The sequence below is a fragment of the Polistes fuscatus genome, unplaced genomic scaffold (genome assembly GCF_010416935.1).
Source record: "Polistes fuscatus isolate 324 unplaced genomic scaffold, CU_Pfus_HIC Scaffold5, whole genome shotgun sequence".
In the NCBI taxonomy this organism is placed as follows: Eukaryota; Metazoa; Arthropoda; class Insecta; order Hymenoptera; family Vespidae; genus Polistes; species Polistes fuscatus.
The window spans coordinates 10,173,650-10,192,277 of record NW_025113129.1 but is presented as its reverse complement, the minus strand read 5'-3'; the positions used below and the strand labels follow the sequence as shown (position 1 = coordinate 10,192,277).

The 18,628-nt window shown below is 36.4% G+C and overlaps 1 protein-coding gene across 5 annotated transcripts in view; it reads right to left on the bottom strand.

Moving 5' to 3' along the window:
* LOC122522586 (voltage-dependent T-type calcium channel subunit alpha-1H) overlaps positions 1–18,628 on the bottom strand; it is a 65,144-nt gene that overhangs the window by 44,196 nt on the left and 2,320 nt on the right. For all 5 annotated transcript variants that reach the window (XM_043643783.1, XM_043643782.1, XM_043643786.1 and 2 more), the window contains exons 2-5: positions 4,678–4,789; positions 3,453–3,586; positions 2,238–2,335; positions 1,008–1,179 (exon numbers count right to left, since the gene is read on the bottom strand). In XM_043643783.1, the coding sequence (XP_043499718.1) occupies positions 1,008–1,179; positions 2,238–2,335; positions 3,453–3,586; positions 4,678–4,789 (516 nt within the window). The remainder of the gene's footprint in view (positions 1–1,007; positions 1,180–2,237; positions 2,336–3,452; positions 3,587–4,677; positions 4,790–18,628) is intronic.

Here is an 18,628-nt window from a genome sequence, read left to right as displayed (position 1 = left end):
ACTATTTGAAGTTTCTTATTGTTTCTCATGGACGAAAATGTTGAATGGAAATATAACAAAGAGAAGAAATAATTATTATTATCGAGTTCGGTGGTCGCTTATTTCATCTAACGAAGCTGTTCTTCGATCGGATCTTCAAAGTTATTTCCTAGATAAACATATTTCCTATAGATAGATATCACGACATCGCATTTCGTTCGGCGCCTTTTCTCCAAAAGCAGATAATCAATGACGACGTTTGTCCGAAGGAGACGTCGTCGTCGTCGATAAGACGCCGACCTTCATAAACGCCCTAGTAAAGGGATTCAGACACAAAGGAAGAAACGTGGAATCTATCGTGAAATTCCATTTCATTTTCTGATTAATGATTACGATTGAACATAATGTTCTGTAATAATATATCCGTGTCTTTACCTACATCTATCAAAATACGAAGTTAAATTTAACGAAATATTAACAGAATGCGAAACATCAAAATTATAGTTCGAGATCGTTAAAGAGATTGATCGTATTGTCGATCGTAATCGATAATCGATGAACGAATGAAATAAAATAGAAAAATTTGTAATATTATTTTTTATTCTTTTTGGGAAAGGAGGGAAAAACGCTGCTCTAAATAATGAATCTTCAATGAAATAAAAATAAACTTATGTATAATAGGAAAAAAGATAGTTATGGAATAAATATCAGGAGTGGATGATTACGAGAGAGAATTAATAACTGAAAGATAGAAAGAGTATGAAAGTAAATAACATTGGAAAAAGAGTGTGATTATGGATATGGAATGAAACAAATAGCCAAGGAAAAAGAATAAGAAGAATAAGAATAAGAAGACTAAGAAAGAATAACAAATAAACTAATGAAAAAAATGTCTGGCTGAAGGACAAACCCGGAGTTGTTATTTTTTTTCCTCTCATCTTGTCTATTTATTATTTGGTTTTATACTCTTTCTCTCCGTTTTCGTCTTTTCGTTCAACAACCAGACGTCGGACTTGACTTTTACTTACTCGGGGTACTTGACGTTGGGAAGAGCCTTGAGGAAGCAACGTTGACGTAGAATTCCCTCCCAGAGTTGGACACCGACGATACCGAATATGAAAAATACGAAGAAGCACAAGAGGAGGACGTTGCCTAGCATGGGAAGAGTGTCGAGTAGCAGCATCACAAGAATTCGCATACCTGTTGGACACGTTCCAATTGGAAATGTTATTAACTGGTTATAACTTTTGAGAATGAGAAAGAAAGTTATATCTATGTATAGTTATATATATATATATATAACTCCAAGATTCGATAGATTTATCACTTTCTCTCATTCTCTTTTATTCTCTCAGCGAAATTCCAACGTTACTATTCGAAATTCGTTCTATTTCCTCGCTCGTATATATATAATCGTAACGAATATTCTTTCGTAATAATGTCATAAATCCTTCCGATAACAAGGAAGAAAATACTGCGAGCAATGAATTTTCCCTCGCCCCTGCCTCCAGCACCCCCCGCCCGGATAAATTTCAAAATTTAAATACTTCGTGCGCTTACCTGGCTAACAATTTCTATCATTTGTACGATATAAAAAAAAAAGGATATCCTTTTTATACGTCTTCTTTATAGGAAGTATAATAGAATAGTAGAATAGATGGGCGACCGTTGCGTGGAAGAATACAATTCGTACTAAGGATCGAGAAGACGAGAGCAATATATTTATATTGTTTTTGTTTTTATTATTTTCTTTATAGTCGTCGTCGTCGTCGTCGTGTCGTTGTCGTCGTATCGTTGTTGGTCGTGTGTTAGTTGATAGTTGGAATCGATTTGCACGCGCGCGCATGCTTGTTTGCGAGATGATGCGAAAATCGTGTATAAATAACGAAGCTTGTTTGTTTACGTTTGCATAACACGATGTATCAGCAACACTCGCGTGTAAAAAAGAAAAATAGGAAAGATAAAGAAAAAGAGAAAGAGAAAATGAGTGAGAGACTTTTAACCGAAACGGCCGACCGTTTCCACGCGGTCTCATAAAAGCGACTATAAAAACCCAGACGGATCGATGACAAGAGTAAACCGAGATTATTCGTAACATCGCGAACTCTCAAACACACACACACACACACGTGCGCGCGTGCTAACATATGAGTACGCTAGCGCGAGCGCGCGAATACACTTACACAAAGAAAAATGAAAAAGAGTAGGCCTATCAACGATGACGTGCGATAAAATTTCACACTACCTTTCCTACTTACTCGGTATTCTGTTGATAGCTCGTAACGGCCTTAGAACCCTTATCGTCCGTATCGCCGATAGATTCATGTTCTCCACGTTAAGGCAGTATTCTAGTGCGCTGAAAACGATCGAAGAAAAATCATTTTTCTCTCAATACACCTTTTATTCATCGGAATTATATTCACCGTCACGTTCTAAACCCTCCCTCCTCTCGAAACGAACGAATTCATGAGAGAACCTTGAAAGTTTTCAAACAACTTATATGAAAATAGACTCCTATTAAATTCGACTTTACTGAAACTTCGAACAAAATCGTTTTTTAATAAATTCATTTATCGAACGATAAAACATCGTTATTCTAACTTAGTCTGTTCGATCACATTTTTGTCATCGTCATCTTCTTTTTTTTCTTCTTCTTTTATATTTTCAATTTATTTAACAAACAATGTCAAACATTCATAACTTGTGTTTCTTTTGATATGTCTAACGAATTTTTCTAGTTAAAGTTTCCTTTTTTCTTCGCCTATTCTAATTAAGCGAGGTTTAGGTTCATAAAAAAGGAAAAAAAATAGGAAAAAAGGGAACGCTCGTATGCGTCGTTGTTACAGGCTCGAGCACGAGATCAAAGGTTCACGGAATGTACGTACGAGATTTCATTAAAAATCACGCGAATCGGAAAGAAATTGAATTTTCTTACAGCGAATGCAACGAACGAATTCAAACCAAAATGAACGTTATATGAAAACGAAAAAAAAAAAAGAAAACAAATAAAATATAAATTCAAAATTGGAAATATGTGTTATCCGGCTAATTTCGTCTCGTGCAGTGCGGCAAAATCAATAATAATCAATATTTTCTATAGTGCAAAGTTTTACCACGTTTCTCCGACATTATTATACGCTACATTCATTCACAAATTTGAAAATAATCGATCGTTCGAGAAATCGTGACGAGAATGACCGAGAACCGAGAGCAAAAAGAACCAAAACGGAAACTGCAGGATACAAGGTCGTGCCGTAGCTCGTTGAAAATGAAAAGAAAAAGAAAAGGTAGTGGGGGGGAAAAAAAAAGGAAAAAAACGTGTAAGATAAAAAGAAGACGCGAGAAATCGTGCCTTTTTTTAAAACTACTTGCCTTGAAGAGAGACTGAGTGAGAGAAAGAAAAAGAGATGATGAGAGAGAGAGAGAGAGAGAGAGAGGAATTCCAAAATAAGAAATAATAAAGTGCCACTTACCCGGCTGCTACTATAAAGAAGTCTAATCTATTCCAGGAGTCAGCGAGATAAGTCCCTTTACCGTATATACCCATTGCCACCATTTTTATCGTCATTTCCAAGGAGAAGAAGGCGAAGATTATGTCGTCGAACATCTGCAAAAAAAAAAAAAAAAGGATATATAATATAAGAAGATTAAGGAATTATAAGAATAAGATCCAACTCTAAGGGCTGATGCAAGTTGATGCATGAAGAAAGAAAGCTTAGGATTGGATAGGTCGTAGAAGGACTATCAAGGGTATCCAACATGATTGATTGAGGGTACTCGACGAGAGATTCGATTATCGATGAGCATCCTACGACAATGAATTGTGTTTCTGCTCCTTGTATCTCCTCTCCTCCTCCTCCTCTACCTTTATTCTATTCCGAGTATCAATTTTGAGATGAACAAGAAGCTTTTTCTTTCTCTCTCTCTCTCTCTCTCCCTCTCTCTCTCTCTCTCTCGTTTTCTCTTTGACTCTAGTTGGAGATGAACACAAAGATAACCAATTGATTTGACTCGATTGATCAATCGATTATTACCTCGATTGTTCTTCACACCTTCCAATCTATCCTCTCATGCGATAAATTACTTCTTAGATGATAGAATAAGAGTATTCAATATCTCATAATTAATATATATGTATTTCTCTATCAATAATGTAAGTATTTTTATTTACGTACGTATGTACGTTTTCAAAATGTTAGTTTGATATGGGGAAACTCGTTAGAATATTTCTAATTAGAAATGAATATGTGAGATATAATTAAATTGTTAATACATCATTTTGATGCGTTACTTAATCATTTGAGTGTCAAAAAGGCACAATTGTATTTCTTCTGTTTAATGTTTAATATAAGAGTGCCAACTAATCGGTTAGTTACAATTAACGAGGATAGATTGTTCAATATCACAGAATTGTGAATTGTTTATGAGATTCTCTCGAAAAAAAGAGACATTGAAGAAAAAAATATTATTTCTTTTTTCTACTTATTTTTACGTATTCTTTACGATCCATTGTCTCTTACGGGAATATTACGATTATTTATATTAATATATAATAATGAACAGTAATAATGAAGATTAACAATTTAGAATTAAAAAGGCAACGATCTATACTGGGCACTTGGCATTTGAATGTTCTCAGAAGTACCGTGACATTAAAACGATTAAGATCGTAATAGATTGATAATCTAACGTGCTTACCTGTAATATTTTGCACCTATTCGTCACGCATTGGTCGTCCACGCAAGGCTGATACATTCCTAGCGTAATGCAGTTGAGAAGAATCACCATCATGCTGACTCTTTCGAACCACGTAAATCTCTCGGTTAAGGAAAAAATCATTTATCATCTTGTTTTCGAATAGAAACGAATGAAAAGAAATAAAAAAATAAATAAATAAATAAAAGAAAAAATGGGGGACTTTGTCAGACTTATAATACACATGTCAAGATAAATGCATGTTCCAGGGCGCGTTGTAGCGTTGATAAACGGCAAGATGGACAAAAAAGTAGACTTCCCTTTTCGGTAACACGCAACGAAATTATTTCGACTTAGAAGAGAGAAGAACACTCGAACGGCGTAATTAAAAACATAGGGAGCGTTGAAAAGCGCTTTCATAAAATGTAGGTTAAAGCGACATTAAGAGTATACCTATATGTACCTAGGCGTACAACGACGATTCATTGTGAGAAGTTGTTTATGTTAAAGAGAGAGAGAACGGAATGTTGCAAAGGAATTGCTTTGGGTCCGAACGAAACAGAAACTTGTATCGCGGAATCGTCGATAACCAGCCAACAAACCAGCCAACCAACCAACCAACCAGCCAACCAACCAACCAACCAGCCAGCCAACCAACCACCTCCTACAACGAAATATTATACCATTGTTAAATGCAAGTAGGTGATACAATGGTCGTGACAATGAGTTAAGAATTTCTTTATACAATGCCTTCAATTTGTTTCGCCTGCTTCTTCTTCATCTTCTAAGGAGTACCGCATCGAATGAAAAGCAGAGATTATGAATGGACCAAGAGAGTACCCAAGGAGAAGTTTTAAATGCATCGTAAGAAGAAACCCTTACGGCGATATCTTACGTATTCTCTCTTATCGTTAAACCGATATATTCGTTCGCGATTCTGCTCTAACTTCAAAATCGATTTTTATCTTATATTTTTATCTCCCCCTCTCTCTCTCTCTCTTTCTCTCTCAATCTTTCTCTTTTTTCCCCCTTCTCATGAATTAATTATTACCATATGTAATCTAATATATCAGGTGTAAGAGATTTAATTCGGTGCATTGATAATTCATTGCATCAAAATCGTCGTTGTTTATTTTTGTTTTTGTTTTTTTTTTGCGTCAAGGAATTCGGCTCAATTGCATAAAAAATGGATCAAAGTCATCGACAATAATGAGTGATTATTTCAAAGAATAATGCATGTGTACGATTACTTTACAAATAAATATTAAATTTGTTAAGATTTGTTATCGCGAATTTTAATTGATACGTTTAAAATAATATATACCTCGTTTCGCATAATATTTTTTTCTCGTTGTTTTTTTTTTATTTTCCACGTTTCGAACGATATACTCGTATCATTTATCTTATATTTAACTTACAAACGTGCCACGTGTTTGTCTAGAGACACGCATCCCGATGATTATAGGTAATGGCGAGTTAGAATTATTCAAACCGTCCTTTTACCTAAGCCGATATGCTTTAAACATCAACTCGTATATATAAAATATCATACATATATGTGCTTTGTCCATAAGATAAAAAAGATTTGTTTGTCAGTAGTATAGCTTTAAATTAAAAACGTCCATTCGTATGTACCATTAACTTACGATTGTTAAACATATCTAATATACTCGAATTAAGAAGAAACCTTTTTACCGGTTTCTTCATTGAAATTCGTTACACGTTATTTCTCACATGACGGGAAACATCGATCGATGAAAATGAACTTCGACCATAATCTTCTGGTCGATCGCCGTTGCCAAGTGACTATTATCTAAACACTTCACTTACGATAGGACAATTTAACTCTATCCAAATGCATTACCATAGAATCTGATGTTGGATAATTAAATGTAACTTCGTTCGATCGTTTCGATTGATTTTTTTTTTTTTCTTTACTTTTCGTGAATCTAAAAACTAAAGGGTTTTGCGTCGTAGGATAAAATTCATTTGGAAAGGATAGACTAATATTTTATGTGCTAGAACGTTGAGGGGTAAAGAAAAAAATAAAAAGAAAAGAGGAAAATTGGTAGGTAGAATAATAAAAAGAAAAGGAAAGGAAGAAAGAAAAAAAAAAAGGAAGAAAAAAAAATCGATTAACCGATGTCGCATGGCAGACGTGTTTTTTTTAAACGGATAGAAAAGTGTACGGAAGAGGTAATTGGCCTTCTTGACTTATAGTAGAACAATGCATAACGTCAGAAAGGAGATCGCGTGACTGTTACCGAACACGCAAGATTATAAATTATTTCCCTCGAGAAAACGAAGAGCGTTACCGCGATTTTAAATAAAATGACATTTAGCCAGCTATCTATCCATCTATCTATGTGTTTGTGTCTACGAAAGGGATGAATTTCTGACAAACAAGTCGGCGACTTATTTCGAAGGAATTTTTCGAGGATAGAGAAGGTAACGCGTAGACCGTTAAAATTCGTTGTTTCCGTAATAAAAATGCGCCTCGTTTCCTCGGGCGTTAGCATAATTGGATGGAAAATTCAAATACGCCAGCGGGTTAAGTAAACAATTTGAAAAGTGTTACGGTGTTTCTTTACGTCCTTGTTTCTTCTTTCTAGATAAAATAAAGAGAGAGAGAAAGAAATGTTTTACAATATTAATATTTAAATTATATTATCTTACTTTCATTTATATTTGAAGATGCGCAAAACGAGGACGTAAAAGTATAAAATGAGGAAAATAATATCTTTCTTACCCCGAGAGCTTACTTTTAATTAATTTATTTATAATATCTCTATACGTGTCGCGAAGGAATCGAAAGAAATCGAATTTTGTTTCTCGCTGAACGATCGAACCAAAAAGTAAAAGTTCGACGAAACGGGATAAAGGGTTAAATAAATTTTCAACGACGTATCCTCACGCGGAATATGTATTTCCCCGTGTGCACAGCAGAAAGGGAGACGAAATTTTTTTTCTAGGTCAGTGATACTTTTAGCACGAGAATAAGCGGCCGAGACGCGCGAGGAAACGTGCAAGATTGAAACTACTGCAGCAAGAATATTCCGTTTTTCTTCGCTTGACTTAGAGTCCCCATTTGTACACGATTTATGAGTGTTCCGTCGTCGGATTAGATATCTTACGGTTGGTTACTTTTAAAAGAAAGAAAGAGAGAAAAAAGAAAAGGAAAGGAAAAGAAAGAAAAAAAAGAAGAGAGAGAGAGAGAGAGAGAGAGAGAGATAAAATCTTTCGATGAAAGAAAATGATATCGAGCCTTAATTAGCGTTTTATTGTTTCATTCAATCCTTTCTCACCCTCGCATTTTAACGTTAAATAGAAATAACAAATCTTTAAATTGTAAAAGTTTCATAGTTGCAAGAAAAAAAACATGTTCTTCTCGCTTTTAGAAATAATCTCCCGTTGAAATCTCTAATTGGATTTTGTTATCAAAGCTATTTAGGATAGAAAGGAACGCAACGGTAAGGTGAAAAAAATCTCCCAACTCTGAGGATGTAAAATAAAGTTGGTGGTAAAGTAACAGAGGGTAAGAGTAAAGTTGGATAAAACGAAGCCACACGTATGAATTCTACGTGTAGATTCGCACAAAAGCACAGGAATACGACATATCCGATAAAGAACACGCGCCTATTAAATCCAGTGACGCGCATTGGAGAAAGTTTGTTAGGCGAAGGACAAGATAAAGGAAGAGAGAGAGAGAGATAGAAGAGAGAAAAGGGTCTCAACTCCTTAAGTAAAAGCCCATGAAACTTCTCTCCTTTTATCTTTCGCACCGTAGTAGCCTATAAAGTCCGTTCCTCCCTAAAAGATCCAACAAACTTTGCCTATCTGGAAGACTATTAGAGAATTATTATCCTTTGAGAATCTAAATTCTTTTTCTAGGGCAAATAATAAAGGAAACTTTGTTAACCGATAAAAGAAAAAGTAATAAGTAGATAACGAGACAATTACCCCCATCGTTTGTACCATCATTTGTTTATTTTATCATTTTACATTTAACAATTTGTTTTTTATATCATCAAAATAATCGAATAAATTGTCTCTCTGGCAACGATTTTAGAAACGATATTTCGCCTCTACTCGTTCAATTTCCTTCGAAATATTTTCTTTACTTTTTCGTGACGTAAACGGGACGTACTGTTCCATGGATTTCAGCCTCCATTAAAACGTACTCTGTGGCTGCATTCAAGCGCCACCAGTAAATCATACGTCGGGCAAGCTTACCAAATGGTAGTTGTGTCGTACCAATGTTGCGTATAATGCCGCGCCGTTTGTCCCTTTTTCCTCTCTCTCTCTCTCTTTCTCTCTTTCTTTATTATGTACCTTTTTTCTCCTTATTCCTTCCCTTCGACTAGAACAAGAACTGTAGTCTTCGAGTCGAGTAAATACGAATAGGAATGTGCTAGCAAGCAGTTGTAGAGTTATAGGAGCCTAGCTTTAACCTGAACCAGACCGTCCAACTAACGAGAGAGGGAGAGAGAGACAAACTTCTAAACGACTAAAGTTTGTATTAATTACGTCGTTCTTCGAGGAAACGTGATATACGAAAGCCGAACAACGAAACGGTAGAAACCTCATCTTTAGCACGCACGATATATTGAAATATCTATCTGTAATATACATATACCGTTCCCATGATATATCAAGTTATGGTGAATAAATAATATTATTAAAGGAAATCTTATACTTTATTGAATTTTGTTATTAAAGTATAATACGAAGTTTCGTACGAACAACTTTAGCAACTTTATTAAAATATCTCTATATTTAGAAAATGAAGAGAAGAGAATAAACACGAACAAGAGAAAGAGATAGAGAGAGAGAGAGAGAGAGAAAATTACAAATTGAAATTGATACGCGTTGAAAAATAAATGACGTGGCAAGGTAAGAAGATCTGCCGGAGTTAGGTGAAATGAAGGTAGAGGTTTGAATTCCAAACAAAGCGACGGGTTCGTAACGTTGCGAGGGAAGAGAATGAAAAAGGGGAGAGAGAACAAAATATAAAAAGGGTGAGGTGGAGGAAAAAAAGGGCTCGATTAAACAACACGAACGAGAAATTGAACGCACGTTGGTACAAATTGCGTAAGATAAAAAGAACAAGCCCAGAGTTATTGTTTATATCTATCTCTGTGTATATTTAAATAAATGTATATAGGTGTATGTATGTATATATATATGTATGTACGTACGTATGTACGTGTGAATGAGAAGAGCGTCATTGAAAAGTAACGCGTGGACGACAACGCGCGTTTGACCTAACGCGACCAGAGAAGCCAGCTGGTATCGGACTTTCCTCGCTTCCCGTATTACAACCTACACAATTTTATATATAGTACCTGATCAATTACTCTTCGATAGACGCCATAGAAGACGGCACACGTTCGCGTCGACGCAAAATGCATCTTGATGTTTCTTAAGCGTTCGCGAACGCGTGATATACATACGCGAACAGTGTATATACACTTTCTTCTTATCCATCGGAACATCTGTTTCTTGCTTCTCACTCTCTTTCTCTCTCTCTACCATCTCCCTCGTTTCTAAGAATCCAGTTGATCTCAAAGAATGGCCTATCAATGTGCGAGCTCAAGTTTATATGAATCCTATGTACCTACAAAACAGCAGACACGTCAAACACGCGGTTCGCCGACAAGTGGTCCGCGGTTAAATAAAAATTGTTACTGCTGATATTATGGTGTATAGTTTTATTCTTGTAATTTATGTGTTTTTTCTTTTTTTTTTTTTAATAGGATTACATCTCGTACGCGCATAAATTATTAATACTGCACAAAATTTGCTTCATTTTGTTGTTGTTGTTTTTAAATGTAGCCTTTCTTCGACGATAAACAAATTGGATACGCTTTTAAACTTGACGGCGGATAGATAACTCGTTGATTTCAACCATCGAATTATCGAATTTATTTGTCGCATTAATCCGTTAGAACGAAATATGTCTGTAAAAAAATAAAAAGAAAAGGAAACAACTACTGTTTTCGTTGTATTTTTATTATCGTAAAAAAGTTGAAATTGTTTTTAGTAGGTGTATCGATGTTTTTACGTCACCGATATCGGGGCAAATAAATCATCGCAAATATTCCATTTTTCACGTGGGGTATTTACAAAGGCACGTTCGCTTATCAAACTTTCGTTACTGTCGATAACAACAACAACAAAATCTATTCTATTTTTCTTCCACGTGTCTCAAGCATACGTTATCGGTAATATCAAAAAGAACAAAACCCTGGATACTATATGAAAAAGACAAAAAAACTCAATTTAATCGAAGAAATAGTCGTAGCAGCCCCTATTCCTTGATATTACAAGGAATGAAATAGTTTTTCGTAGGTTTTATCGATGTTCCCTTACGTCACCGATATTATCTTCCAATAATATTTCAGTTTTCGCATAAGCATTTACGTGTCATCACTTATCGAGCTTTCGTTATACTATCAATAAAAAAATATTACTCAAGTATTCCATTTCCCACCCTTCGATTCTTCGGGAAACATATGCTATCGATAAGAATCAAAAAATACCAAATTTTCGACCAGCAGGTATCTATACGTGGCGAGACAATCTCAATTTAATCGAAGAAGTTGGTCGTAAGGGAAACACCACCTCGTTTCTTGATATTACAAGGATAACTCGATTTCAGTGACCAACAAGCAAGTGGTAGGCAGATCGTGAGAAACCTCCTGCGTTATCTACTTTCTACAAACGTGCGGAGTGTGTCCGATCAATAAACGACTCGCCTCCGCCTTCTCCTCTCTCTCTCTCTCTCTCTCTCTTACTCTTTCTCTCTAAAACTCTCATCCCTGTGCATCACTCGCATCTTGGACGCCTCGTCACAGTTCTCTCCTCTAAACGTAAAAACGTGAGATGCAACGTAACTTCTTGAAAAGAAAAAGAAAAACTCTTTCTCTTTCTCTTTCTCATTCTCTCTCTCTCTCTCTCTCTCTCTCTCTCTATCTCTATCTATTTTTTTTTGCTTTATTTTTTGAATCAACGGGTCTACCTAATACCTTTTTCCCTCTAAATTCTTTTTCATTCATCCAGTCCTATCTCTAACAAACGATCGAAAACGATAACGAGCGTTTTATCGAGAACAAGCCACTTTCACGTAACTCGATTCGTGTTGCTCGAACACGAGGGAACACGATAACACGAGGGTGCAGGACCTTTTCGGCACGAGAATATAGTCGTGGTAAGGGGAAATGTTTGGCCAAGGATGAGAAAACGCAGATACGTGGGTTTAGATATTGGCGAATGAAATAGAGAAAGAGATAGGATGATGATTCTCTAGCAGCTCGTGAAAGAGAGAGAGAGAGAGAGAGAGAGAGAGAAAGAGAGAGAGGTCAGGCGTGCGCAGAATCGTACACATCGCTGACTCGTTCTCTCCATTATCATATTCGATCAATGCCACGAAATATATCGATATTTTATCCCATTGAACTGTACTTTCCTATTCTTCTTTTACCTTATATCCCTTCGTCTTCTTCTTCTTCTTCTTTTTCTTTTTCTTTTTCTTTTTCTATTTTTCTTCTACTTTTTTTTTCTCTTTTTAATCCATCCTCATCCCTCTTTTCACCCAACCTGCTTATTATTTACTTCTACTTTTTTTCCTCCCTTTTTACTTCGCAGACAAAAACGCACGACCCACCAACGACGAGAAATTGAACCGTTCCTGCGAGTTCCGCAATTTTTTTTTTTTCTATTTCTTTTCTTTTCTTTACGTTTCTTTTCGTTTCTTTTCGTTTCTTTTCTTTTCTTTTCTTTTCTTTCCTTTTCTTTTCTTTTTTCGTCGAGCTGAATAAAATATGAAAGTTAATGCCTCGTTCGCGACGCGCATGAGCGTTAGACAAATTTCAATGGTATATGATGTTTCGTGATTAAAATGTTCCCGGTTTTAAGATAATGGAATGTTGAAAAATAAATGACGAACAAATGGATTTTTTTGGGAGAGGGGGCAACGGCGGGAGGGGAGGAGAAAGGAAACGACATTATTTTTAATATAATCCGTATGCGCGTAAAAGCGCATTTAAATGTAAAACAAATTTCCCCCCCCCACCCTCCACCACCGATTTTATTATCTATTTGGCAGATAAAACGTAAGTTACATGATATTTAATGTAAATATTGAATGTATTACGAATATTATAGAAAGAAAAAGAAAAAAAAGAAAAAGTAAACGATTCGGTACGTCAAGCACGGGATTCTCGTATCGTGCAAAGTTTAATATAAATTTTTCGTTGAACTCAAAGAGTTCGATATTAGCAAGCGGTGCATACTCGAGACAAATGCGCGCTCACGAAGCAGCAACAGATATATGCAATGTATATACACTATGAAATAAAAAAAAGATAAAGGAAATCCTAGATTAAAATATTTATCAAAAGCTGATTGCGAGTAAAAAAGAAAATATGTGTAAAAGAAAAATGACGCATGAGAGTAAGAGGAGGAGGAGGAGGAAGTGGGAGGGAATATTTAAAAACAAATGTAACGGCAAACAATGTAACACGTATAAGATTAAAAGCTTTCTTACTTTGACCAAACACTCTGACATTGTAACTGTACACATACAAAGAGAAAGGCACTCGCGCACCGAAATGCAAACGAAGCGTGGCGCGAGTCGGGTACTCCAAAGCAAATACTTGCTCGTAGCTTCGGATGGTTGGTAGGTAGGTAGGTAGGTAGGTAGGTAGATAGGTAGGTACGTAGGTAGGTAGGTAGGTAGGTAGGTAGATAGGTAGGTAGGTAGCAAGCGAACGAGCAAACCCGTCAAATGGAGACACTTGGCTACAGTAGCACTTACAATTAGCCGCTATCAGCACTATCCTCGATGTTAGAGCTAACGAGGTATCCTTAATGGCAAGTACTAGGTATATAACTGACTAACGATCGTTCATTCCTCCGATCCCCGATCCTTAACTTTTCTTATTAAGAAACGTATCTGTTAAACGAATACTATTATCTTACATTTATTTGGAAAATATTCATTACATTAACGATCGTAATATTATCGGTAAGAAGGAACCAAAACATCTAGCAAAGAAAAAAAAAAGAAAACAAATAACTTGTATTAATTTTTATATTTATTTAAAAATAATACGAAGAAACTTTTTCCCCAATCAATAATAACATTTTAAATAAACACGAAAAAGAAAATTTCTGTTAGTAGAAATATAATTGATAATATTATAATGGAAATTGAACGTTAAGCTGCACATCTTTGTGAGGATATATTTCGGTAAACACGTAGGATGTTCGAAAAGCTTCGTACGAGGACATCGATCAAGGCCCCCCCCTGATACTCTTAGGAATTCACCAACGGCTGATGATATGGAGGATCGATCCAACAACACAGCTAACACCGAGCTCCGAGACCTAAATCGCCGTAAAAATCCACTTTTATATTGCCTTTTAGTCCTCCCTCTTCTTGGCGCCTCTCTTTTCTCCTTTTCTTCATTCCTCCCCTCCCCCACCCACAATCTCCCAGATTTCGCGCCTGCCTATTACACCTTTTCTCTCTCTCTCTCTTTCTCTTCCCATCTCTTCTTCTGCTTCTGCTTCTTCTTCTTTTTTCTTCCTTCCTTCCTTCCTTCCTTCTCTTGCACGAAATAGCTCGAAGCGGAAGCATGCAGCACTATGAGAGAGTAGCGTAAAATAGGAACAAAGAAGAAAATCATAAAATAGTATTCCTTGCCGCACACGCTCGGTTGGTTACCTACCGAGAAAATTTATAACCAAATCGCTAAGCGCCAATTTCTCTTTCTTTTAAAGTCTCTTATTCGAAGAAATATGCTATGGTCCTTTGTCATCCAATATTCCATTATCTTTCTCTATTTATCTTATCTCTTTTTGGGTTTTTTTCTTCGTTCCTTTTTCAAAACCATTGCCAACTAAAATCTCGATCAAAAAGTGTATCGCCTTGTGGAGAATTTGTTTTAAATCTAATTTCTAATTACGTCGTTAATATAATTATATTCGGATTGAATATATTCTCTTTGAAAAAAAAAAAGAAAAAAGGAGAAGAAAAAGTAAAAGAAAGTAAAAAGGGAAGTTAAAAAAAGAATTCTCCGATCGAAATCACAAAGAAATTGTCGCGAAACGTTATCGTATAAATCACATCAGAGTGCTACGAACTTTTGATCGAATTTGTATATTTATTGGCAACCGAAGCGAAAATACGTGCCTCAACGGACGAGCATAAATATTTCGAAACTTATTTTTATCGTTCGCCATTGTCGAGGCATCAAATTTGTAACCTATCTAGTGATTTTGAAAAAGAAATAGAAAAAAAGAACACACGATTACAATATTTCTCTCTCTCTCTCTTTCAAAGCGATTAACCGCGCGCACAGTGTAGTAAGTCATTTCGATAATTGAATCTAAACGCATCCGAGAAACGAATGAAGTACAAATGCGAACACGAATTATTACGAGTGAAACGATCAACGCATTATCAACGACAACGACGAACGAACGAACGAACGAACGAAATATAAATAAAAAAAAAAAAGAATTCCTTTTATCGGTTTTCATTGGAATAAGAATATAAAGGAGAGAGCTCTTAAAGTGAAACGAACGATTTCATATTCTCGCATTACGACAATATCACCAACGTGTACCTTTAAACCATACTTCTGAATAAAAAATAATACAATTTTTATGATAATTACAAATATTTCTAACATGTTGTACGTATTCATTATTGTGAGTGATGAATGTTACCGACGGAAACAATCCGCCGGTTAACAGTTGCAATCGTGTTGGAAACGGAATACTTTTTGTTACTGTAATACGAACTACGTAGTTGAATACGCAAAGTGTAACTAATAAGTTATAACAAAAAAGAAAAAAATAATAAAACGTATGTATACGCTTTTAGTCAACACAGAGATAACTTTCGCTGGACACGTATATGCGTCCGTAGTACTCAAAGGGGTTAAAGGTAGATTAGAAATTTCAACTGACCCAGTTAAACCAAATTCTACAACGTCCGATAGAAATGTGGTCTGCGATGAGACGTGATAAAAAAAAAAAAAAAGAAGAAGAGAAAAAAATAGGATAACACACACACATACAGAAAGACGAGCACGTTCGCATAGAATACACGTCGAGATCCTGTTGAACAAAATCAATCACGCAGGATGATTCGAAATAGAGGCAGCCAACCTCGGATCAAATCCTTCGAACGTAGACGAAATATATGAAACGTCTAGATACGTAGGTACGAGGTATTCCTATTGAATACGACGTTATTTCATATTCCTCTGGTCTCTTCCAACGCGTTTTCGGTCGCGACGATACGTCGCCCTATTTAACTTTTCTCGAAATTTCGTGTTAGCTTGAAACTTCATCCCTTTCACGCTTTACACATTTTCTTAAAAGACAAATCAGACATGGGGCGGTTCGTAAATAACGAGAAAGAGAGGGGAAAAGAGAGAGAGAGAGAGAGAGAGAGAAGGGGGAATGTATTACGAACAAAAAGTACATATTTGTTCGTACGCAAACGTACATACGTTTACACAAATATGTACGTGTACGTGTATGTGTGTACGTGCTACGTACACGTTCTATCGACTTTTTCGCTTCGGACCTCGCTTCTCAAATATTTAACGATTGTGTAACCCGCGCGACCCATAAGCGATTTACATTAGAGAAAGAGAGAGAGAGAGAGAAAGAGAGTGAAAGAAAGAGAGTATATTGTTCTAACTCGTATCTATACGCAATAAACTGCTAGTAGTCATTTAACCGCAGGACGACGATTTCTTTGAAAACGTCGCTTTTCATTTCTACGAGGGGAGATTAAAAGGTTCGATATAGGTATAGATACATATGGGGATGTATAGTAGGGCGTCATATAGAGAAAATTGACGATACGATCGAAGAGCACTTTAATCGAATTTAATTTATCGACTCGAAGAACTCGGATAAGACAATATAACGATAATTCCGGTAAACCACGCGCGCCCGTTTCGCGCGCTATATGTATTCGTAACGTCCAATTTAGGGTTCCACTACTATAACTCGTCTAATTATTATCCGACATGACGACTTTCGATCGATCGAGAGATAGATAGATTTGTCTCGGTGCATTTCCATCCCTCGTCTAGGGCATAGAAAGTCGGCAAAACTTTCCGACATAAAAACGATATCAAGTTTTTTACGAGATAAAACGAGAGAAAAGATTAAATAACGTTAGATAGAAAATTTACGATACCTTACGAAAGTTTATCCAAATAGAGACTAGTAGTAAACAAGTAGTAAGAACTTTGAATCTAACTTTTTTCTTTTTTTATTTTATTTGCACTCTTACCGTTTTTTCGACGGAATGGATTATAAAGAAACTCGAAAGAATAAAAGAGAGAAAAAAAATAGATCAAGGGAAGAAGAAAAAACGGAAGAAACAAAAGCAATTGGTTACATCACCTACTAGAAACTAGATAGATAGGTAGGTAGATAGGTAAAAGTGTCCGTGTCTCTCTCTCTTATCGATGCCGCCACGTTTTCGTTCATTTAACGCGAAGCTTAATAGACAATCAAGCTGACGACGGGAGGACTAACGGGCAAATTGTTTCAATCGACTAAAGCTTCCGGTAACCGAACTTCGCCGCCAAGATTGGAACCCCGTCTCTCGTTCTTTAATTATTATTCTCCGTTTTTCCAATCGCCTTTGCTGGCTGGGGTTTGCTGGGGTTGTTTATTAGCTAATACGAGGGAAGGAAAACATGATATATATGCGTAGTCGACAAATCTAAAAAAAAAGAATTAAAAAAGAAAAAAAGGGACAGGCGAGGAAAGTACAAGGGCAAAAATACAAAATTAAAATAAAAAAAAAAAAATAAAAAAGAGGAGAAGTAGAACGGGGAAGGGGTAGGGGATATGGGAAGAAAAAAAAAGGAAAAAAAAATAAATAAAGAAAAGGGAAGAAAAAGCGAATAAAAGACGCGACGAATCGCGAAATGCTTGGCCCGCATTCGCAGTCACCCATTGTCCGCCCGCACACAATGGGGGAGAATCTTTCTGCTAGCGCTTGTTGCTCCCCGATCCTGGTACTGACTAAACTTTGCCCGCAGACCACGTGCGTCCCTTACCGTTACTACCCTGTCTGTAATTTCGCGCACAAACGGCCACGTACAAACGTGCGGCGCGGTTACCACCTACAGACGAATACGAATATATATATATATATATCTATGTATTTATAAGGATAGAAGGAACGTACGGAATGGAGAGAAAGAAGAGAGGGTTGAAATAAAAGGGGAGGAAAAGAGAGAGAGAGAAAAAGAGAGAGAGAGATTGAAACAAGACTGGAACATCAAGAGTGATGGGAGTATATGTAGTAGGAAGAAAAAGAAAGAAAATGAGAATGAGAGAGTGGGAGAAGTGAAGGAGAAACCGTGCAACAGTAGAAGGTGGTAATCACGCGCGCATGGTAGGGTTCGCCTGGGGATAGGTCAATCAATGACCTATTTAAGGCGATGTCAGCAGTACAGCTTCGCATATCGAGCTTCCGCTCGCGCGCGCAACAAGAGAAAGGGAGTGATAGAAAGAGAGAGAAAGGAAGGAATGGAAAGGTTTGCGATTCGCCTCTTTTCCGGAACGTCCTATGACGTAGACCCCCTTTTCTTCGAAGAGACTCAACTACATTGGATTTCCTTTACGAGATACACCGATACTAAATTATTATAGAACGTAACGCGAAAAGTTTCCACATTTTCTCTCCCTCTCTCACTTTCTCTCTCTCTCTCTCTCTCTCTCTCTCTTTGTTTTTGTTCTTCATTTAGACATATTTAGACACGAGTATACTTGACGAAGAATTCAACGCAAATCATGTCTGTCTATCCATCAACCGACATTGTCTACTTGGATGGTAGCATATTCGAATGCGTTTCCGAGTGTCGAGTAAAACGGTTGTCTAGATCGGCACTATCTACTTTGCTCT